This window comes from Callithrix jacchus, chromosome 6 (assembly GCF_049354715.1).
Source record: "Callithrix jacchus isolate 240 chromosome 6, calJac240_pri, whole genome shotgun sequence".
NCBI classification, from domain to species: domain Eukaryota; kingdom Metazoa; phylum Chordata; class Mammalia; order Primates; family Cebidae; genus Callithrix; species Callithrix jacchus.
Genome location: NC_133507.1, coordinates 97,942,893 through 97,963,613, shown reverse-complemented (window position 1 = coordinate 97,963,613; position 20,721 = coordinate 97,942,893). Strand labels below are relative to the sequence as shown.

General features: G+C 43.0%; 1 protein-coding gene across 2 annotated transcripts in view; it reads right to left on the bottom strand.

The window, feature by feature from the left end:
* LYPD1 (LY6/PLAUR domain containing 1) overlaps positions 1 to 20,632 on the bottom strand; it is a 34,034-nt gene extending 13,402 nt beyond the window's left edge. Inside the window, exons 1-3 of one of the 2 annotated variants that reach the window (XM_002749506.6) lie at positions 20,470 to 20,632; positions 20,304 to 20,342; positions 18,829 to 18,966 (exon numbers count right to left, since the gene is read on the bottom strand). In XM_002749506.6, the coding sequence (XP_002749552.1) occupies positions 18,829 to 18,966; positions 20,304 to 20,342; positions 20,470 to 20,530 (238 nt within the window). In that variant the 5' untranslated portion in view covers positions 20,531 to 20,632. Of the gene's footprint in view, positions 1 to 18,828; positions 18,967 to 20,303 lie in introns of both variants that reach the window. The other variant, XM_008999000.5, reaches the window with a different exon arrangement.
* Between the last annotated feature and the right edge of the window lie 89 nt (positions 20,633 to 20,721).

The window sequence follows — 20,721 nt, the reverse complement described above, 5'->3', positions numbered from 1 at the left end:
GAGGGGTGCTACTTCACCCAGAAAGTGCATCTGACTGGCGAGTCGGAGGCTCCCCCTCTGGCGCTCCGGACCAGATACAGCGCTTCCCCCAAAGCCTCAGCAATACACAGAATGGGGGATCTTTGCCAGTCAAGCACCAGCACCGGGAATTACAAGCAAGGAGTTGAATAAGAGCCTGTGGACTGAGCAATCGCCCCCTCCCCCAACCCAGAGAGAGAGGGAACTGTAAGTAGGAGCAGCTGAGTGGGCCCCTACCCCATGACCAGAGAGAGAGGAAACTGAAAGGGGGAGATGGCCTGGTGCGGCTGGGCGCAGCTGGGCAGGTCCCTCCCCTCCCCCACAAACCCCAGAGGGAAGAAGCTCTGACTCTAGTGGGTTGCACAGCCAGTGCCACAGTCTGAGATGAACGCTGAATGATCCAGCCCAGTGGAGGAAGGGCACAACCCATCACTAAAGGGGTGGGACTGAGCTACATGTTTAAACAAAAAACACAAGAAGCCTACATAGCAAGGGAACCAAGTTCTTGACAATCCAGCTGCTCCTGCAGGTCAATGGAAGAGGTGGGCCTAATCTCCCAGTATAAACAAAAAAGACACAGGAAGCTTCCCTAGTAACCTGCAGGAATCCCTTAGCACCTCCACAGGCAGACAAGTGACCTCATCAAGCAGCTCTCTGACACCACAGCCAAGTAAATCCACAAAGATGGGGAAAAAAGCAGCACAAAAAAGATGAAACCATCAAAGACCAGAACACCTCTTCTCCTTCAGGGGATAACAACTCTTCAACAACACAGGATCACAACTTGACCGAGGAATGCAACGAATTGACAGAAACAGGCTTCAGAAGGTGGATAATAGCAAATTTTTCTGAGCTAAAGGAACATGTTCTAACTCAATGCAAAGAAACCAAATACCTTGAAAAAAGGTTAGACCAAATGCTAACTAGAATAACCAGCTTAGAGAAGAACATAAATGACTTGATGGAGTTGAAAAACATAGCACAAGAACTATGTGAAGCAAACACAAGTTTTAATAGCTGAATTGATCAAGCAGAAGAAAGGATATCAGAGATTGAAGATCAACTCAATGAAATAAAAAGAGAAGGCAAGACAAGAGAAAAAAAGAGTGAAAAGAAATGAACAAAGCCTCCAAGAAATATGGGATTATGTGAAAAGCCCTTATCTATGCTTGATTGGTGTACCTGAATGATGGGGAGAATGAATCCAAGCTGGAAAACACGCTCCAGGATATTATCCAGGAGAACTTCCCAAGCCTAGCAAGGCATTCCAAATTTCAAATTCAAGAAATACAGAGAACTCCACAAAGATATTCCTCAAGAAGAGCAATCCCAAGGCACATAATCCTCAGATTCACCAGGGTTGAAATGAAGGAAAAAATGCTAAGGGCAGCCAGAGAGAAAGGTCAGGTCACCCACAGAGGGAAGCCAATCAGACTCACAGCAGATCTCTCAGCAGAAACTCTACAAGCCAGAAGAGAGTGAGGGCCAGTATTCAACATCCTTAAAGAAAAGAACTTCCAACCCAGCACCTCATATCCAGCCAAACTAAGCTTTGTAAGTGAAGGAGAAATAAAATCCTTTATGGACAAGCACTCATTGAGAGATTTTGTCACCACCAGACCTGTCCTACCAGAGCTCCTGAAAGAAACACTAAGCATGGAAAGTACCAGTCACTGCAAAAGCAAACCAGGTGGCAAAAACAAAAAATGCAGTGAAGAAAATGAGTCAACTAATGGGAAAGAAAACCAGCCAGTAGCAAAATGTCAGGATCAAATTCACATATAATAATATTAACATTGAATGTAAATAGCCTAAATGCCCAATCAAAAGACACAGACTGGCAAACTGGATAAAAAGTCAGAACCCATCAGTGTGCTCTATTCAGGAAACCCATCTCACATACAAAGGCACACATAGACTCAAAATAAAGGGATGGAAGAAGATTTACCAAGCAAATGGAGAACAAAAAAAAGTAGGGGATGCAATTCTAGTCTCTGATAAAATGGACTTCAAACCAACAGAGATCAAAAGAGACAAAGAAGGACACTACATAATGGTAAAATGATCAATCCAACAGGAAGAGCTAACTATCCTAAATATATACGCCCCCCAATACAGGAGCATCCAGACACATAAAGCAAGTTCTTAACGACCTAAAATGAGATTTAGACTCCCACACAATAATAGTGGGAGACTTTAACACTCCACCGTCAATATTAGACAGATCAATGAAACATAAAATTAAAAAGGATATCCAAGGCTTGAATGCAGAGCTGGACCAAGCGGACCTAATAGGCATATACAGAACGCTCCACCCCAAATCCACAGAATATACATTTTTCTCAGCACCACATTGCACTTACTCTAAAATTGACCACATCATTGGAAGCAAATCACTCCTCAGCAAATGCAAAAGAACAGAAATCATAACAGTCTATCAGACACAGCGCAATCAGACTAGAACTCAGGATCAAGAAACACACTCAAACCTGCACAACCACTTGGAAACTGAACAACTTGCTTCTGAGTGTTGACTGGGTAAACAATGAAATGAAGGCAGAAATAAAGATGTTCTTCAAAACCAACCAGAATGAAGACACAACTTAACAGAATCTCTGGGACACCTTTAAAGCAGGTCTAGAGGGAATTATTTTATAGCAATAATGGCCCACCAGAGAAGAGAGGAAAGATCTAAAATCGACACCCTATCGTCAAAATTGAAAGAGCTAGAGGAGCAAGATCAAAAAAAACTCAAAAGCTAGCAGAAGATAAGAAATAACGAAGATCTGAGCAGAACTGAAGGAGATAGAGACACAAAAAACCCTTCAAAAAAAGCAATAAATCCAGTAGCTGGTGTTTTGAAAAGACCAACAAAATAGACCACTAGCCAGATTAATAAAAAAGGGAGAAGAATCAAATAGATGCAATAAAAAATGATCAAGGGGATATCACCACTGATCCCACAGAAATACAAACTACCATCAGAGATTACTACAAACAGCTCTATTCACATAAACCAGTAAACCAGGAAGAAATGGATAAATTCCTAGACACTTGTACTCTACCAAGACTAAACCAGGAAGAAGTTGAAACCCTGAATAGACCAATAACAACAGCTGAAGTAGAGGCAGCAATCAATAGCCTACCAACCAAAAAAAGTCCAGGTCCAGATGTATTCACAGCTGTATTCTATCAGAGGTACAAAGAAGAGCTGGTTCTATTCCTTCTGAAAATGTATCAAACAATAAAAAAGGAGGGAATCCTCCCCAACCCATTTTATGAGACCAACATCATCCTGATACCAAAATGAGGCAGAGACTCAACCAAATAAGAAAACTTCGGGCCAATATCCTTGATGAACATTGACACAAAAATCTTCAATAAAATACTGGCAAACCGATTGCAACAGCACATCAAGAAGCTTATTCATCATGACCAAGTAGGCTTCATCCCAGAGATGAAAGGCTGGTTCAACATATGCAAATCCATAAATGTAATCCATCACATAAACAGAACCAAAGACAAAAACCACATGATTATCTCAATAGATGCAGAGAAGGCCTTTGATAAAATTCAACAGTCGTTCATGCTAAAAACTCTCAAACTAGGTATTGATGAAACGTATCACAAAATGATAAAAGCTATATATGACAAACCTACAGCCAATATCATACTGAATGGGCAAAAGCTGCAAGAATTTCCTTGGAAATCTGGCACTAGACAAGGATGCCCTCTCTCACCACTCCTATTCTACATACTATTGGAAGTTCTAGCCAGAGCAATCAGGCAAGAAAAAGAAATAAAGCGTATTCAATTAGGAAAGGAGGAAGTCAAACTGTCTCTGTTTGCAGATGACATGATTGTATTTCTAGAAGACCCCATTGTCTTAGCCCAAAATCTTTTCAAACTGATAAGCAACTTCAGCAAAGTCTCAGGATACAAAATCAATGTGCAGAAATCACAAGCATTCCTATATACCAATAACAGACAAACAGAGAGCCAAGTCAAGAGCGAACTGCCATTCACAATTGCTACAAAGAGAATAAAATACCTAGGAACACAACTAACAAAGGACGTAAAGGACCTCTTCAAGGAGAATTATAAAGCACTGCTCAATGAAATAAGAGAGGACACAAACAGATGGAGAAACATTCCATGTTCATGGTTAGGAAGAATCAGTATCATGAAAATGGCCATACTGCCCAAAGTAATTTATAGATTCAATGCTATCCCCATCAAGCTACCAATGACCTTCTTCATAGAACTGGAACAAATCACTTTAAACTTCATATGAAACCACAAGAGACCCCACATAGCCAAGACAATCCTAAGCAAAAAGAACAAAGCCAGAGGCATCACACTGCCAGACTTCAAACTATACTATAAGGCTACAGTAATCAAAACAGCATGGTACTGTTACCAAAACAGAGACACAGACCAATGGAACAGAACAGAGATCCCACAAGAAACACCACACATCTACAACCATCTGATCTTTGACAAACCTGACAAAAGCAAGCAATGTGGAAAGGACTCTATGTTTAATAAATTGTGTTGGGAAAACTGGCTAGCCATGTGCAGAAAGCAGAAACTGGACCCCTGTCACCTTACACTCAAATTAACTCCAGAGGGATTGAAGATTTAAACATAAAACCTAACACCATAAAATCACTGGGAGAAAACATAGGCAAAACCATCCAGGACATAGGCATAGGCAAGGACTTCATGACTAAAACACCAGAAGCATTGGCAATAAAAGCCCAGATAGACAAATGGGATCTAATTAAACTCCAGAGCTTTTGTACAGCAAAAGAAACCATCATTAGAGTGAATCAGCAGCCAACAGAATGGGAAAAAATTTTTGCAATCTACCCATCTGACAAAGGGCTAATATCCAGAATCTACAAAGAACTAAAACAGATTTTACAAGAAAAAAACAACCCCATTCAAAAGTGGGTGAAGGATATGAACAGACACTTTTCAAAAGAAGACATATATGAGGCCAATAAACATAAAAAATACTCATCATCACTGGTCATTAGAGAAATGCAAATCAAAACCACACTGAGATACCATCTCACGTCAGTTAAAATGGCAATCATTAAAAAATCTGAGACAACAGATGCTGGAAAGGATGTGGAGAAATAAGAACACTCTTACACAGTTGGTGGGAGCGTAGATTAGTTCAACCATTGTGGAAGACATTGTGGTGATTTCTCAAGGATCTAGAAATAGAAATTCCATTTGATCCAGCAATCCCATCACTGGGTATATACCCAAAGAACTATAAATCGTTCTACTATAAAGAAACATGCATATGTATGTTCATTGCAGCCCTGTGTACAATAGCAAAGACCTGGAACCAACCCAAATGCCCATCGATGATAGACTGGACAAGGAAAATGTGGTACATATAAACCATGGAATACTATGCAGCCATAAAAAATGATGAGTTCGTGTCCTTTGTAGGGACTTGGGTGAATCTAGAAACCATCATTCTCAGCAAACTGACACAAGAACAGAAAGCCAAACCATATGTTCTCACTCATAGGTGGGTTGTTGAACAATGAGAACACATGGACTCAGGGAGAGGAGCATCACACACTGGGGGCAGTTGGGGGGGTAGGGGAGAGACAGTGGGGGATGGGGAGGGTGGGGAGGGATAACATGGGGAGAAATGCCAGATATAGTATGCACCTAAAGTAAAATAAATACATTTTAAAAAAAGAAATAGAACAAGGAACAAGGCAGATGAGATCTAAACCATCACCATTGGTGATAATGACTGGTTTTCATTGTGATGGGAAGAGCTTATTACTGAAGGAATGTTTTTCCTTCAGTTTCAATGTCCATCCATGTAAAAGGAACTCAATTACTGTGACTCCTGGCCTCCCTCCCTTTTAAATTTTCTGTGCCCTGATGGAGGTGAAGTGACATATCTGATTGGTAAATTTGGAAAGAACAGACTGGGGCACATACTGCTCGTCCCTTTTCTCTTCCTTCTTGGAAGTGAGTGAGTCACAGCAAACAGGTATTCTGCCCTACTTCTCAGGGCAAGAAACTAACCATATCTGGCCTTGTCTGTGACTAGATCAACCAGCCGATTTGGAGATGCCAATTTGAAAGCTCATTTGACTCCCATCCCAAAGTTATTCCCTCCAACTTAGCCTTTCTCAGTAACAATGGTGATTATTTCAGTCATCTGCCTTGTTCCTTGTTTTATTTCTTAATTTGCTTAGAATCTGGGTGAGAAAGAAGGTTGATAACCATTGGGCACTCAGACCCCAGTAGGTGCCATTTGTCCCAGTTTGCACAGTATCTTAGAACTTAATTCTAAAGCCATGATTCTCTGGGGGGTTGAGAAGCATTTTCTAAATAAATCTTCTCCTACAAATAGCTGCTGGACCTTGAGGATCACAGAAAGTCACCACTGAACATTTTTTTTTCTGCTGGAGGTCTTGAGCCTCTTGGTTTTATTGAGGCCAAAAGAGGATCTGTTACTCCCCTCCACTCCCCTACAGATGTACATACAACTTTGGGAAGTCCCAGAGAGTTTGAAGCTACAATTCTATCACAAATGGCTTGCAACAAGCATGCTTTTGAAATGAATTATTTTTCCAGTTTTTTCACTTTAACCTCTGCCCCAATAGTTGTAAAAACAGAGGCATGGAGCCTGAGTTCTTTCCTCTCTGTGGACCATTCTGCATTTATCTTTTCTAATAGTTTTTTTTGCTTCTGCTCTTTTTCGCTGGTACAAAGACAGAAATTTCCAAACAGAGCCTTTAAATAGTCCATTACTTTTTACCGACGTTATGCAATTTAGCTTTAAAGTCAAACTTTTACAGCAAACTGCTACTTGTGTGAATGCCTGTTTGGAAGTGAGACTAATCTTTCCCTACTGGAAAAATAACCAACACTTACTGCACCATAGCTACGATTACATCACAATAAATGTTCTATGCAGGACTAGAAACAGTTCCTCAAGAAAAATGCTTGGGAATGGGTAATTGGAATGAACTATAAGCATTTTCACTGAGCTCTGAAAGAAACTGCAAGAAAAAAGATCTTCAATCTGCATCCCAGTATTTTTTTTCTCTTGAAAGAACACTGCACAAGGAATTCTGACATTCTCTGCATTCTAATGGAGACAACTTGGGAAGTAGAGGCTTATCTCTACGTGTGCCTCATTACTGCCATGATGGCACCGTTTATCAGGAACAAAGAGAGAAGATCGAAAAGGTAGTTCTTTCCTGGACAATTGTGTGCTCTGTCTCTTAAGTACTTTTCCTTTGCCGTGGGTGCGAATATTTTAAAGGCCAAAAAGGCCCCTCCATTTGAGCTGCGGATGGCCACAGGAAGCAAACAAGAATGCTAACAACTCATTTTAAAAAGGAAAGGGGAAGGAAGTGCCAAGTTGTACACTGCATATCCATACTGATGTTGAGCCCATCTTGGCCTAGCTGGTAGAACCGGAAATTCTGAATCATATTAAGGGGTTGCAATGATCCCTAACGGTAAAAATAATGTGTTGGTTACAACAACAGCCACATCAACAGTGAAACAGATATGAAACAAGATACTCCAAGAACACATTTGTTTTCCTTGTAACAGGAATGTGTTAAGTTCATTATTCAGAGGACTTTGATTACGTTTTTCAAATTTTTTTGGTGAGTTTAATTTTCAAGGCTGTTAACCAGTGATGTCAACTTAATTATAGCAAGCAACCAACTCATAATGTATGATGCCAATTGTTGGTTTCACTTTAGTCTTGTATTAGACTTGAATTTCTTTGCTCATTTATAACTTTCTAAGGCAGGAAGGTTTCTGTGTAGTCACTTGCTCTCCCCCAGCTGGTGTCTTTGTTCTCCAGTTTGCCATGGTGGATTGGGGGAATGGATATTTATGACTTTTTATCTCAGTATTAACAGTGCCCTTCAATGATTTATGAAGCTGTGCTGTTGCCTTTTCAACCTTGATGTCCTTCTGATTATTGTTCTCAAATGGTAAGATTAACAGAGTGGGGGCCAAAAGGTTCATAATCAGTTTCTTGCATACAAATTCACCCAAATGTAGGCAAAATAGAGTCCCTGGTGGCATAACTTCCAGATGGAATGAACTGAGAACATCTAAGCATTTAACCGAAAGCACCCTTATATTTGTCACCACGAACATGACATTTTCTGTAGAAAATGTCCTTACACTAAAATTTAGTTATACTCTTGTATCTCAGCATTCAGTGAACCAGAATTCAAGAATGTCATGTACATCTTGTGCTAAAGTTCAGAACAACACTTGTTAGTATCTGTTATATATGTGTTTGTCTTTTCTTCCAATGGGTGATACTAAACGAGGATGAAGGTTTTTATGACACCACTGGGCTGTGGGAGCAACCTCAAGACCACCTGTGTGGACTATCTTGTTACATAAACAAGTAATGTCTTTATGGTTTATGTCCCTGCTATTTGCATCCAAAAACATTCTTATGTGATACAGGAAGCGAGGTCTAGGGTGGAGGCAAGAACAGAAAGGTCTGTGGCAGCAGCAATAGCTGGTTGATTCTGTTAGGAAGTATTGCCCCAGAGACTGATGGAGGGATGGCAAATGCTGCTTGAGGCCTAGGAGCTGTTTCACCCATAGCTGCTTTGGCCTTCCACTCAGGCAAAGACACCCAGGTTTTGTCAATATCATGACAATGAAATTAATAATGTTCAACAAAGGGGGCAAGAATACAAGCAATTAGTTGAATTCTTAGAGTCCAGTGAAAGAGTGTAGGGGCAAAGCAGACAGCAGGAGAGTGAAAACAAAACTTGTTTGTTTGCTTTTAAATTAACCTTTGTGATTTAATTTGCCCAAACTGAATGGTTTAGAAGTACATCCTTCAGCTGAAAGTCTAACTGCCTGAGTCTTGTGGAACATACCTGTGTGAATTTGTAACTTGCATCTTCTGTGTGGGAGAGAACGAGGGGGCATATAACCATGTGGGGGGATTTTCTTCCTTCCCAAGGGAGCTGATGACCAAGGCTGAACGCCCAGGGTAGCAGAGTTCCAGGTGAGGATTGGCCAGCGGTAACCTGGTCCTCCAGTTTCCTCAACCACCATGTAAGCTGGTGTTGTAGGGTGTGTGTGTGTGTGTGTGTGTGTGTGTGTTTCTGGAAACACTCCTATTCAAAGCAAAGCCAGATCAGCCTTAAAAGCAAGCTGACCAAAAAAACTATAAAACCTGAGGTGGATTACATTTCAGAGTGTTCCTTACAACTGTTACTAATAGGCATTAGTCAGCTATTTCTAGTTTAACTAAAAAGTTAAAGGTATATTCAACTTGTCTTTATTCTATTTTTCTTCTTATGCTAAACATTTAAGCTCCTTCATTTTTGCTATAATATTTTGACATGGTGATAAATCTATCAGTTTTAGCTTGAAACTTGATTTCTTCAATATACTCAGTTAGCAAATAGTTATTGGGTGTCTCCATACCAGTGAGTGAGTGAGTGAGTGTGTGTGTCTGTGTAAGGCAGAGGAAGGGTAAGCTAGAAGTAGGTAGAGAGAGAGAGAGAGGTGGCCAACAGCATCCTTTCAGGATGCTTGTACACGCAAATTAAAGCTGTGAATGAAGTTGTGGTTCAATTTGATTAGGAAAATACACTCTAAAATACTAAGAGGATGTGATGCCAGGCAAACTGAACTGCTGGCTGGAGAACACTGAACAAAGATGAAATTGTTTCTGGATCTTAACCCACTCTTATGCAGAATGTCTCCTTCTGACTTGCTTTATCCCTCTTTCCCTTGCAACAGTCAGTGACAGGCTGAGTGGAACGTTATCCTGCCTCTCAGAGAAAGCTAACTAACTCATCAGTCACAGGTGTGGCCCCGCCTACTGCCTGTCTGCCTGTCTGCCTTTCCCTCTGAAGGCACTCTTGAGAGAATCTTGAGCTGGCTTTGAAGCTGAGACCCCTTTGCACTCCCAGTTTGGATGTCTTCGCTGGGTGGCAATCTAGTCAACCCGCTAGGCTCTTGCTGTTTCTGAACAGGTTCTCTGAAGTTACTGGAGACCCAAGCGGTTTGCTAGATTTTGCATAAGCAATAAAACAGTGCATAAACCCCGTTGCCCAGCATCACTTAATACACCTGCTTCTGCTAATGCTGTTTGAAGAGGACTCTGTGGAGGCCTCATCGCAAACTGCTCTGCACATTCATATTCAACCCGTGTGCAGCACGCATGGACCACGGCAGGCTGAGAGCCACATGCCTGGTGCTGCCCGCCTCCGGCACTGTCTCCAGTCATTCCAGCGTGCTCACGAAGAAGTCCAAGAAATAGAAAAACATAAAAAGCTATTGTCCATGTCCAGTGAGAAATGAAATGCACTGGACCAAGTATCACAACTTCCTTAAAATAATACAACACTTTATTAAGTTTGCATCTGATCCTGCTCATGGTTTGCAAAGTCATAAACCCCTTGAAATCAACAGCTTGAGCCATTGCTGCTCTGTTCTATTTAAACACATCCTTTTAAAAAGGCAATTTATTACAAACTCTCTATGGTTTCACCTTATCTAAAACACTTAATTCAGTCCATCTCCTGCTTTGCTTTGTAGTGTTGGAAGCAATCAGAAAATTGGAAGCAATTTATTAATAAGAGAACATGCCCTACAGCTCTGGCCTATGAAAACAGTTTCTGAATTACAATGTAGCCACAAGTCAAATTCCGGAAAGAATTAATGGCACATCTCATAGTTCTTTTATTTGTCAGCTGATTCATTCCAGATTTGATTGAGGCTGCTAGGTTACAGATATGGTCTCTTTCCGTGTTTCCAGGGCAGGAAACACATTGTCTTCTACCAGCAACTTTGTTCCAGCTCCCTGAAATACAGTCACTTCTACCACCAGGAAAACTACAAAGCAAGGAAGGATCCAGCATAGTCTTCTAGAAAAAAGTAACAGAGAAGAAATGTCTCGCAGTTAAATGAGTAAGGAGTTCTGCCTACACAAAGGCCGTAACCAAGTGATTTGGTTTGGGGGAGAAAAGCTAGACTTGTGCATGGACATGGTATTCACTGTAGATGACCCAGTCATGCCAGCATCTGATCTCCCGAACCAAAACCTTTCTCCAGAACCTCTCTCCACCTGCTCTACCCTCAAGCCTTCTCAAGGGAAGAAAGAGAAATGGACCTATCAAGATGCTTAAGCCCCCAGAAAAGAAAACTATTTTCTGCACCACACTGTACTTACTCCTCTATAAAATGAAAGCATGGACCAGATAGATTAGGGTCTCTTCTAGCTAATCTAGAAGTGTGGGATTCTTTAGGGCTGTGGCCTAAGAGTGAGGCCAGAGGAGGGACTGGGCATCTGGGATCATCGATAGGGGCATCAGGAATAGCCAATCTTGAGGACTCTTGTGGTTAAAAGAAACTAATTCAAGATCTTCTGAAGGGAAAACAGATGAATTATATAATAGATGGCCAAGAATGGACAGTCCAGTACATGGCACTAAGCAGATGTGGTTGACACCAGTTCCTTTGCCGAAAGCTCACTGGAATGGCTTGTCTTGGCGCATGTTTTTAGTTCGATTCAGCAAATTGGCTAATTGGCCAGTGGAGTTCTAAGATTCACAGCCATGCGGCATCCCATTCCATCTCATCCTATCCCACTCCATAAGGTAGGGATCTGCCAAACCTGAGCTTTCTCTTCAGAAATCTGCCCCAGCAAGAGGAAGGATGCATCTAACTATGGAAGAAAAAAATAGGCCGGGTGCAGTGGCTCATGCCTGTAATCCCAGCACTTTGGGAGCACAAGGCAGGTGGATTACGAGGTCAGGAGATCAAGACCATTGTGGCCAACATGGTGAAACCCCGTCTCTACTAAAAATACAAAAATTAGCTGGGCTTGGCAGCATGAGCCTATAATCCCAGCTACTCAGGAAGCTGAGGCAGGAGAATCACTTGAACCAGGGAGTCGGAGATTGCAGTGAGCCAAGATCACACCACTGCACTCCAGCCTGGCAACAGAGCAAGGCTCTGTCAATAAATAAACGAATGAATGAATGAATGAATGAATGAATGTAGGAAGTGGCATGGATGAGCCATAAAACATCCTAAGCAAAAGCAGCCAGCCACAAAAAGCCACACAGTGTGAGATTTCACTTTTTACCAAATGTCCAGAATAGGCAAATCCATAAAAGCAGAAAGTAGATTAGTGGTTCCCATGAGCTGGGAAAAGGGGAAAATGAGGAGTGACTGCTAATAATATAAAGCTTCTTTGGGGGGATAAAACGTTCTTGAACTAGTAGCGATAGTTACACGTCTCTGTGAATATACGAAAAACCACAGAATTGTATACTTTAAAGGGTGAATTATATTTCAATAAAATTATTAAAAATACAAAAAAGAGGAAAAACAGAAAATGGCATATTGGGGAAAAAAACTGGAGAAGTGAAAGATACCTGAATTCCTGTCCCACTGGCTGTGTGATCCTGAGCAAATTGCTCAACTTTTCTGGGTCTTAGATTCACTGACTTATCAGGTGGGGATATTATCTATTTGAGAATCTTCTAAACTAACTATAAGGATGCTACTGTTAGGAACTCAAGGCTGAATTCAAGGACTCCCTCATTCTGAGAAATATAGAAACATTGTACAAAGTAACCTGTGCTACCGTATCTGGGCCAGCCTTCAGAGGCAGGTGTGGGTAGTGAATGGGGCAACTCCTAGTGAGCATCCTGGCTCCTTGAAGATAGTTATACTGACTGTATTTCTCACTCTCTTGCTATATCTCATAGGAAAACAGGCAGCCTGTTTCTACATTTTACAAGGGAGGATGCTAAGTGCTGGGATATTAAGTATCTTTCAAGTTGCCAAACGGGAAGAACCTAGAACGTGGGGGTTCTCTCCCCTAAGGGAGCTGAATATACCTTCCATTGGCCAAGTTAAAAAAAAATAGGGGTTGAGGTGTTGAGTCCTTTTGTACAGTGTGCTAACAAACCTTTGCCTAGTTTGGACATTAGAACCTAAGTTGACCAATCTTTTCGGAAGGAAGGAAGGAAGAAGGGAGGGAGGGAGGGAGGGGACCACACTCTTTCAAAGGCTGTAGATTCAGATTTTTTGTTTCAGGAGCATATAAGGAAGGCAGACTTCTTTTTCAAAGTTCAAAGGAAATGGTATGTTTTGTTTTCATACTTCGTTTCATTTTCACTTGGGAAAAATGCCCTAGCTTTGAAGCCTCTGTTTAAACTCATTAGGAAAACCATCAATGACAGAAGCTTTCAGGCAATCGTAGTGGGAGGAATTAGTGTTATGGGAGAGCTGGATCAATCTTCAAATGTTTCATCTATGGAGATGGGAGGTCAGCACTGGCTGCTTGTTCAGCCGGAAAGTTAACATAAACAAATACTTCACTCACTAGGAGAGTATGAGGGAAAGACATTTGATATTCCCCCTCTGAATATTTCCTCAGAAGATACATGGAAGAGATGGTTGCTTCTTGAGAACTAAGTGGTCAACTGCTTGGCAAAATGTTTTACCTCGAAGAGCAAGGTGGTTGTTCTTTTAGTGTCTGGAAAGGAAAGGAGGTAGAGATGTGAACATTCCGGCATAGAATCCCTTCCTAATTCTCAACTTCATTGAAGTTGACATGGAAACCCTTTAACAGAGCTGGTATTAATGTATGAAGATAGATTCGGATGTCAAAAAAAATCTTTTTTAAAGTTTTTATTTTTTATTATTTTATTTCGAGACAGAGTCTGAGTCTGTTGCCCAGGCTAGAGTTCAGTTGCATAATCTCAGCTCACTGTAACCTCCACCTCCCAGATTTAAGCAATTCCCATGTCTCAGCCTCCTGAGTATCTAGGTTATAGGCATGTGCCACCACATCCAGCTAATTTTTTTGTATTTTTAGTAGAGATGGGGTTTCACCATGTTGGCCAGGCTCGTCTCAAACTCCCGACCTCAGGTGATCTGCCTGCCTCAGTTTCCCAAAGTGCTAGGATTACATGAGCCACTGTGCCTGGCCTTATTTTAAAGTTCTGTAACCTGCTGAAGTCTCCTTTGACAAAGATAGAATGTGGTGTTTTGTTTTTTTCACTTTATTCATAGAGCATATTCCATAGCCCTTCTGATCAATTTAAAATGAGTTTAAGAGTGAGAAATTAAGGACTGCAGATAGAATGTCTAAAAAGAAGCTAACAGTAGAGGCCTGGTGGGAGGATGAAAGACAGGGGCAAATGGAGGACACTGGAAGATTAACAGAGACACCTGCTGCTTCTAACAAAGTCATTCTGGGGGAAAAAAATCTTAGAAAATATTCTTCATGCCTACAACATAGCATGGATTAAACAGTTTATGATCTTTATCTGTAAAGGATGACTCAATATTTTCATTTTTCTTACAAGCATTGCCTATGTGGGTGTATGCAAATATATACAGGTAAAAATAGAAAGGTATATCCACACACACGAATATATGCCGGGGTGTGTGTATGTGTGTGTGTGTGTGTGTGTGCGCGCGCGCGCAAAGGCACTTGAGCTTGAGTGCATGCACTCATCTTAAATAACATAATAGAGGAATAAAGGGGCTATGACATAAAACTGAATAGAAGCACTGGGCCTCATTCCTGCCAAGACCATCCCAAGGTCAAACTAGAGCCTATTATTTTAAATCTTAGGGAAATTAAGCAGGCATAGACTCAAGAAAATACAAGCTGTGGTTAACTTTCCACTTTTTTCTACTAAGATGGATGATCAAGCATTTTTGTGACATCTAGTCCTCATTATCCCTTAGTTAGCTCATGAGAAAATAAGGTATAAAACTAAACTAGCCAAAGTATGAAGCCATCCCTTCCCAATTTAATGAGCAACTAACTAATCTAAAAGGAAAACAGCCATTACTTACACAGCCATAATGTAGATGCAACATGGCATATAAATCAGTAACTCTTGTATTGCAAAACAGACAAATAGATTAATGCATGTTGCAAAGGATGGGTGAAAAGATCGATTAGGTTACTGATTCAGACCATGAACTTTCTCTCAATATACTGCATTTAACTTTTAAATAAGGTTTAGGAGAACCTGTAACATTTTGCTCACTGACAGAGCTATATTTTACTAAGGGCAGAAATTGGTTAGTCTATAAAAATTAAATTATGCCCCTTTCACTGTATCTAGTCAAGAGGAAAAACTCTAATTACAAGATTGCACTGTCAAACAAATGCAAATTCACATTCTTTATTCCCTGGTTTAAAAATTCATACTGGAGGGGGCTTCTATTCTGAAATGAAATCAATATTTCAAATATTTTGCAGAATGCATTGACAAGCAAGAGCAAAAGAAATGTCATTATCAAAGGTGCTAGTAAATAGACACCAACTCATTAAGTGCAGAGCTGGTGAGAACAAGTCATTCGTTATGCAAACATTTAAATATCAATTAGTAAGGACAATGAAAGAAGCTGAAGTAAACCTTCCCTTCCCCACAGCCAGTGCCTTATTATTTCAAAAATGACCAAAGGGAAAAAGAGTGGTGGGTAATAATCTCGGAACCTAATAGGAATGTCACTCTGGGGAATAGGTAAAGGTTAATTTTAAATGTACTTCCCAATTGAAAATTAAATGTACATGCCTTGAAATTCGTAAGAGCTGAGTTTGCAGACTTAGTCTAGAAAACCGAAGGCTGACGCATATTGCATGGCTGGTATTTTTTTGGAAGGAGAACACCTTTCATTACTGCTTAATGTCAGACTGGCTTAGTTCATTAAATTTTCTTAGTCAATTTAAAGCCCTGGTTTTTCTATACCCATAAAAAATGTCCGTCTGCATAGCACTCAAACTTAAAAATCTCATGAGTTATTTCTCAGATTCTTTTGACATCCACTTCATGGACTGTCTACCTGGACTGTTAGGTGAACTTGGTGGATATGAAAAATGGTCTAAACCCTTTGAACTTTGCCTGGGCTATCTTTTCAGGCAGACCTGGCAGGATATTTTACGACATGCTGGCTGTGTGGTATTACTGCAAAGGAAGCAGGCTTCAAGTGCCTCTTAGTAACAGTTGACTGGTCAACTTGGACCAAGCATCTAATTTTTCTGGACCTTGTTTTCTTCCATTAAAACACAAAAACGTTTGTCCAAATCAGTTCTCAACTTGGGTCACCCCAGAATCACTGGGAAGTTTGTAAAAGACCCATGGCCAGATATACTACAGATTTATGAAATGGGCTTCTTTAAGTGGGAATCCAGGCATGTGGAGCTGAACCAAAACTCCCAGCAAGATTCTAACATGTATCTTTAGGAGTTACTGGGCTCTTTCAGCTCTAGTGTGCTGAGATTCTCAGTACAACATATATTATTGATCAAACTTAAAAGAAATTCTGACTTCAATTCTTAATAGCATCATTTAACAGGCATTATTTTCTCTGGAGTGGAGATGTTGACCATGTAATAGAATTACATGCTGACTGGCTGTGGCATGAGCAAACCAGATCTTGAAAGAGGACCACCAGATTTTGTGAGATACTACATGTACAACCCCCAGAAAAGAGCCAGATGCCCGGGCACAGAACAAGAGTTAGCTCTTGTTACTATGATGATTATACTACAATTGTGGTCACTCGATCAGAGTTTTAGGTTTGCTCTCTATCCTTGTTGGCAAAGAATTAATTTGGTCTCTCAGTGCATGGACATAAAAATGGAAGTGCCATGGAGGTATGAACTCTCTTGGACATGGCTCTTTTGATGCAGAAACAGATTCATTTAGCTTGCTTCTATGGAGTTTAGGCTTAGAATATCTTGCTTCCACATGCACAGACCCAGACCTAACATCCTTCCCGTCATAACTTTTGAGTTCATCAACTGCTTCTGTTTGTTGAACTTCACAACTGAAACTGCCTTATACTTGATTCTGTCTCTACCTGTTGGCCTATGGCCTGTGGCCAGAGCGCCCTGGCTTGGAGACAAGGTGCCCACCTTGTCTGAGCTTACGGAACACAAACGACCTTAGGCCAGGCACTTGAAGACTGTCTGTGCTGAAGTTCCTGTGGGTAAAATGGAAGTTAAAATGCCTTCTCTGCTCCTTCTCCAGAGTGGTTTTGAGGACAGAATGAAGCAATGAAAAACAGCACTTTGAAAATGGAGTGTGTGGTACTCATCTTAGTTACACTTTTAGAGAAAAAGAAATGTCTCCAGAAAAAGGACCTCTTCTAACTCAAATTTAGCTTACATTCCTTTCTCAACCATATCCCAGGTGATGGAACATGACACCCAGTTAAGCAGTGACCTTGCAGACTCTGAAGAAGTTCTTAACGTGTCCACAGTACATTCTCATTTTGTCTGGCTCTAAACTACTGGCTCAAGAAAGCTGCAAATATTTGAACATAACAATAAAGTGTTAACAGTGATTCTGATTAAAATCACAGCAGTCCTTCTGGTAAGTAGAAGGGCAGCAAATTTTTTGCTCAGGTAAAATGTAGGAAAAAAACACAAGTAGAAAAAAAAATTTGTTCAAATTATCCCTTTCAATCTTAGCTAAAGAATGGTCATGAAGTTTGTTTTGTTTCGTATTAATAGCCCAATGGGATTAATAGCCCAAATCCCATGTGCCAAAATAATGCTTGCTGCATTTCTCCGGACAAGTTACCCTTTCAGAGCAAGCATGTTCACGGCTTCCCAGAAGAGTGATTTTGGGGCAACAAATGATGACCTATAAAAAACAGCCCTTACAACTGCACACACACCACACCACAGCACAGCACAGGGACAAGCTAACATCTGCTTTCCAAATAGCCACGAAGATAGCAATACGTTTCCAGGCCCTTCTCTGAGAAGAAACGACTTTTCCAAGGTGCTGGCTTTAAAACTAGAGCCCTTGCGTTGACTTGCAAGTGGGTAAAGGGAATCATGTAACAGTTCTAATCACCAGGCTCTGCAGGCAGTTCACAGAACTAAAGGGAAATGGGGGCTTTGGTTCATTTAATATCAGCCATCAAGTTATGCTATTTCCCATCTTTTCAATAATGGCAAGGTCTGTGTTTATGGTTTTGACCTTGGAACAGCTCTACCTATTCTCCCAAAATTCCAATTATAATTTGGGGAACTTTGACTTTTGAACAGACAGCTGGAGTAGGGAGTAGGGAGTAGGGAGTAGGGGGAGGGTTGGAAAATTCTAGCTCAGTGAGAAGACTCTTGGTCAACTAGAGGGAGTGAGGGCTATCCCACAAGACCCCTCCTTTCCTCACAGGATGCTCAGGCCCTCTTCTCAGCTAGCCAGCAGCTAAGCCGGTAGGGCTGAGAACGACATTCCTTTGAAAGATCTTGGCAATTTGTGCCTGGAAGTTGATGCATTAGTTCTAAAATTAAATAAAGATCCTGTAGTGTTCTTCAAGGAAATATGGTGTGCCTCTATGACAAAATACATTTTTCAAGCTCTGACCTCTGGGAACTTCAACTAGCTCCATATTTCAGGCTGACAATGCTCACAGGCTACTGTCTAGTTGCCCAAGCCAAGGGTAGTTAGCCATATATTTTCCACATCCATCAGCTTTTAGCATAGGGAGGTGAAGGGAGTAAATAAAAAGAGGAGAACCACTAATTTAAATGCATTTCCCCTCCCAAGACCCTTGGGGGAAAGCCCTGGTAATTAACTCTAATGAGATTAAAGTAACTTGGAACTCTTCATTTTCCCAGCACTGTAAAAGTAAATCTGCGATAACCGGTGTGTGGGTATTAAATCAAAGTCAATCCTTTTTCCTCCTGTTACTTAATGGCCCCCTCACTCCCACCCCACAGCCCAGGCTTAAGAGCGTGGGGGAGGGCTGCCAGGCTCTTACCGGCACTTTGTTCCATCACTTCTTTCTGACACATGTCTTGAACGTTCACCGTGCAGTTGACGATGAACTCGGGGGAGGAGCAGTCGTTGTTCAGCTGGAATTCTTCACACTGGTAGCACTGGATTTGCAGCGCAAAGCCTGTGAGACAGACGCAGTCGGGTTCAGATCCGGCCCCCACAGAGCCCACCCCGGAAACCGCGACCATCTTAAGTCCCAGAGCAGAGCGCAGCGGCTCCTGGCCTCGGGGAGGCTTGGGGATCTGCATTCCTGGGTTTCCGGTAGGGGCTGAAGCCGGCAGGGGGCGGCGCGGGTACCTAGGGTCCTAAAGGAGAAAGTGGAATAGTGCCCACGACCCCTGGACCCCGGCTGTAGACACAAAGAGCCCATCCGACACCACCCCAGGCCTTTTCCCAAGAAGTTGAAGGGAGGGAGGGGACGGTACCACACCAGCAGCGAAGTAGCTGTGGAGACATGAGTTAGCTCCAGCCTAAGCCAAAGGATTTGCCTAATTGATAATTGGCTACAAATTACTTAATTACTATTTTGGTACCATTCATGATTACATTCGCAGACGTCGTTTCAGTTTTGATTTATTTAATTTTTAAAATCAGCGTTTCTGTACCAGGACTCTGAGGATCCCTGAGCGACCACCTGGGAACAAGGGTGGAGGCGCCAGACGCCAAATGCTGCTGCGCCGCAAGTCCCCGAGCACGGGTCGGCGGCTCTCCTCCAGAGCCGTCCCTGCGGCGACCCGAGTGGCCACAGAGGGTGGGAGAGGGCGTTTGTGCGCGCGTGCACCCTGGACCCCGACCTCGCAGCCCTTTCTTCCAGGCCCTGGCTTTCAGGGCAACCGTTCGGCTAGGGCAGGTGGTTGGGGTCCCAGCTCTGCAGAGCTTAGTTCGGGAGCCAGTAGGCGAACTGGTGAGAGGACGCGAGACATTTGCGCCCTGGTCGCTTCGGCCTGGCTGTTCTCGCTGTACGCGCGCCACTCTAGACCCAACTGCCGGAGCTCCCCTAGCCCCTTATCTAACGCACTTTAAGCGCAGCAACTCTGCTTTGGCGCGGCTGCAGGCTGCCTAGCGCGCTGCTCACCTGTCGGCGGCGCCACTCCCACGGGGTGCCGGAGGCGCCAATTTGGCGGGGTTCGGGAGATGTCGCCCCCCTCTCCCTCACCGAGACCCCAGCACTGCTCGGACCCTCCCTCCTCCCAAGCCCAGCTTCTAAGGACCGTGCAGCCCGAGCAGCTGCAGCCCCGAGTCCCGCAAACCCGCCGCTCCCCGCTCTCCTCCTGCAGCGCGGGACATGGACACTTTCCCAACCTTGCGCTCCGAGGCACCAATCGCCGCCGCCCAACTCCCGCTGGGCAGCCCCAGCGCAGGGCCGGCTCGGAGGTGGGCGCCCTGGGGGCAAAAGAGCCGGCGGGTAGATGGGTTGTGCGCACCTGGCCCTAGCTGCTGGCCTCTGGATATTCTTACCTGGAAGCAAGAACAATCCGCAAAAAGTTGTCGCGATGCCTAGGACCCACATTCTCCCGGAGTCCCGGGGCCGGGAGCGGGCAGGTGCATCAGAGGAGGGGATCGCAGCGGAGGCTACCCCGGCCACAGCGGCTGTGGCTTCCGAGGCTGCTGGGGCCCGCGCTGCTGCCGCCGAGCCGACGGTCTTTGCTGAGAGGAGCCGCAGGTGCCGCTCGCGGCTCCTGCATCGCCCGTACTCCGGCTCCCGGCTGCGGGTCTCGGCTCCTCCTGCTCGAGCTCCCGGGCCGAGCGCCGCGCCTCCGGAGTTGGTGGCTGAGACTGAAGGAACTACTGGCGATCCGGAGCACCCACAAAAGTCTCGCCTTTTCTCCCCACCTCCCACTCCAGGCACCACGTGACGGCTGCCGAGTTGGGGTGG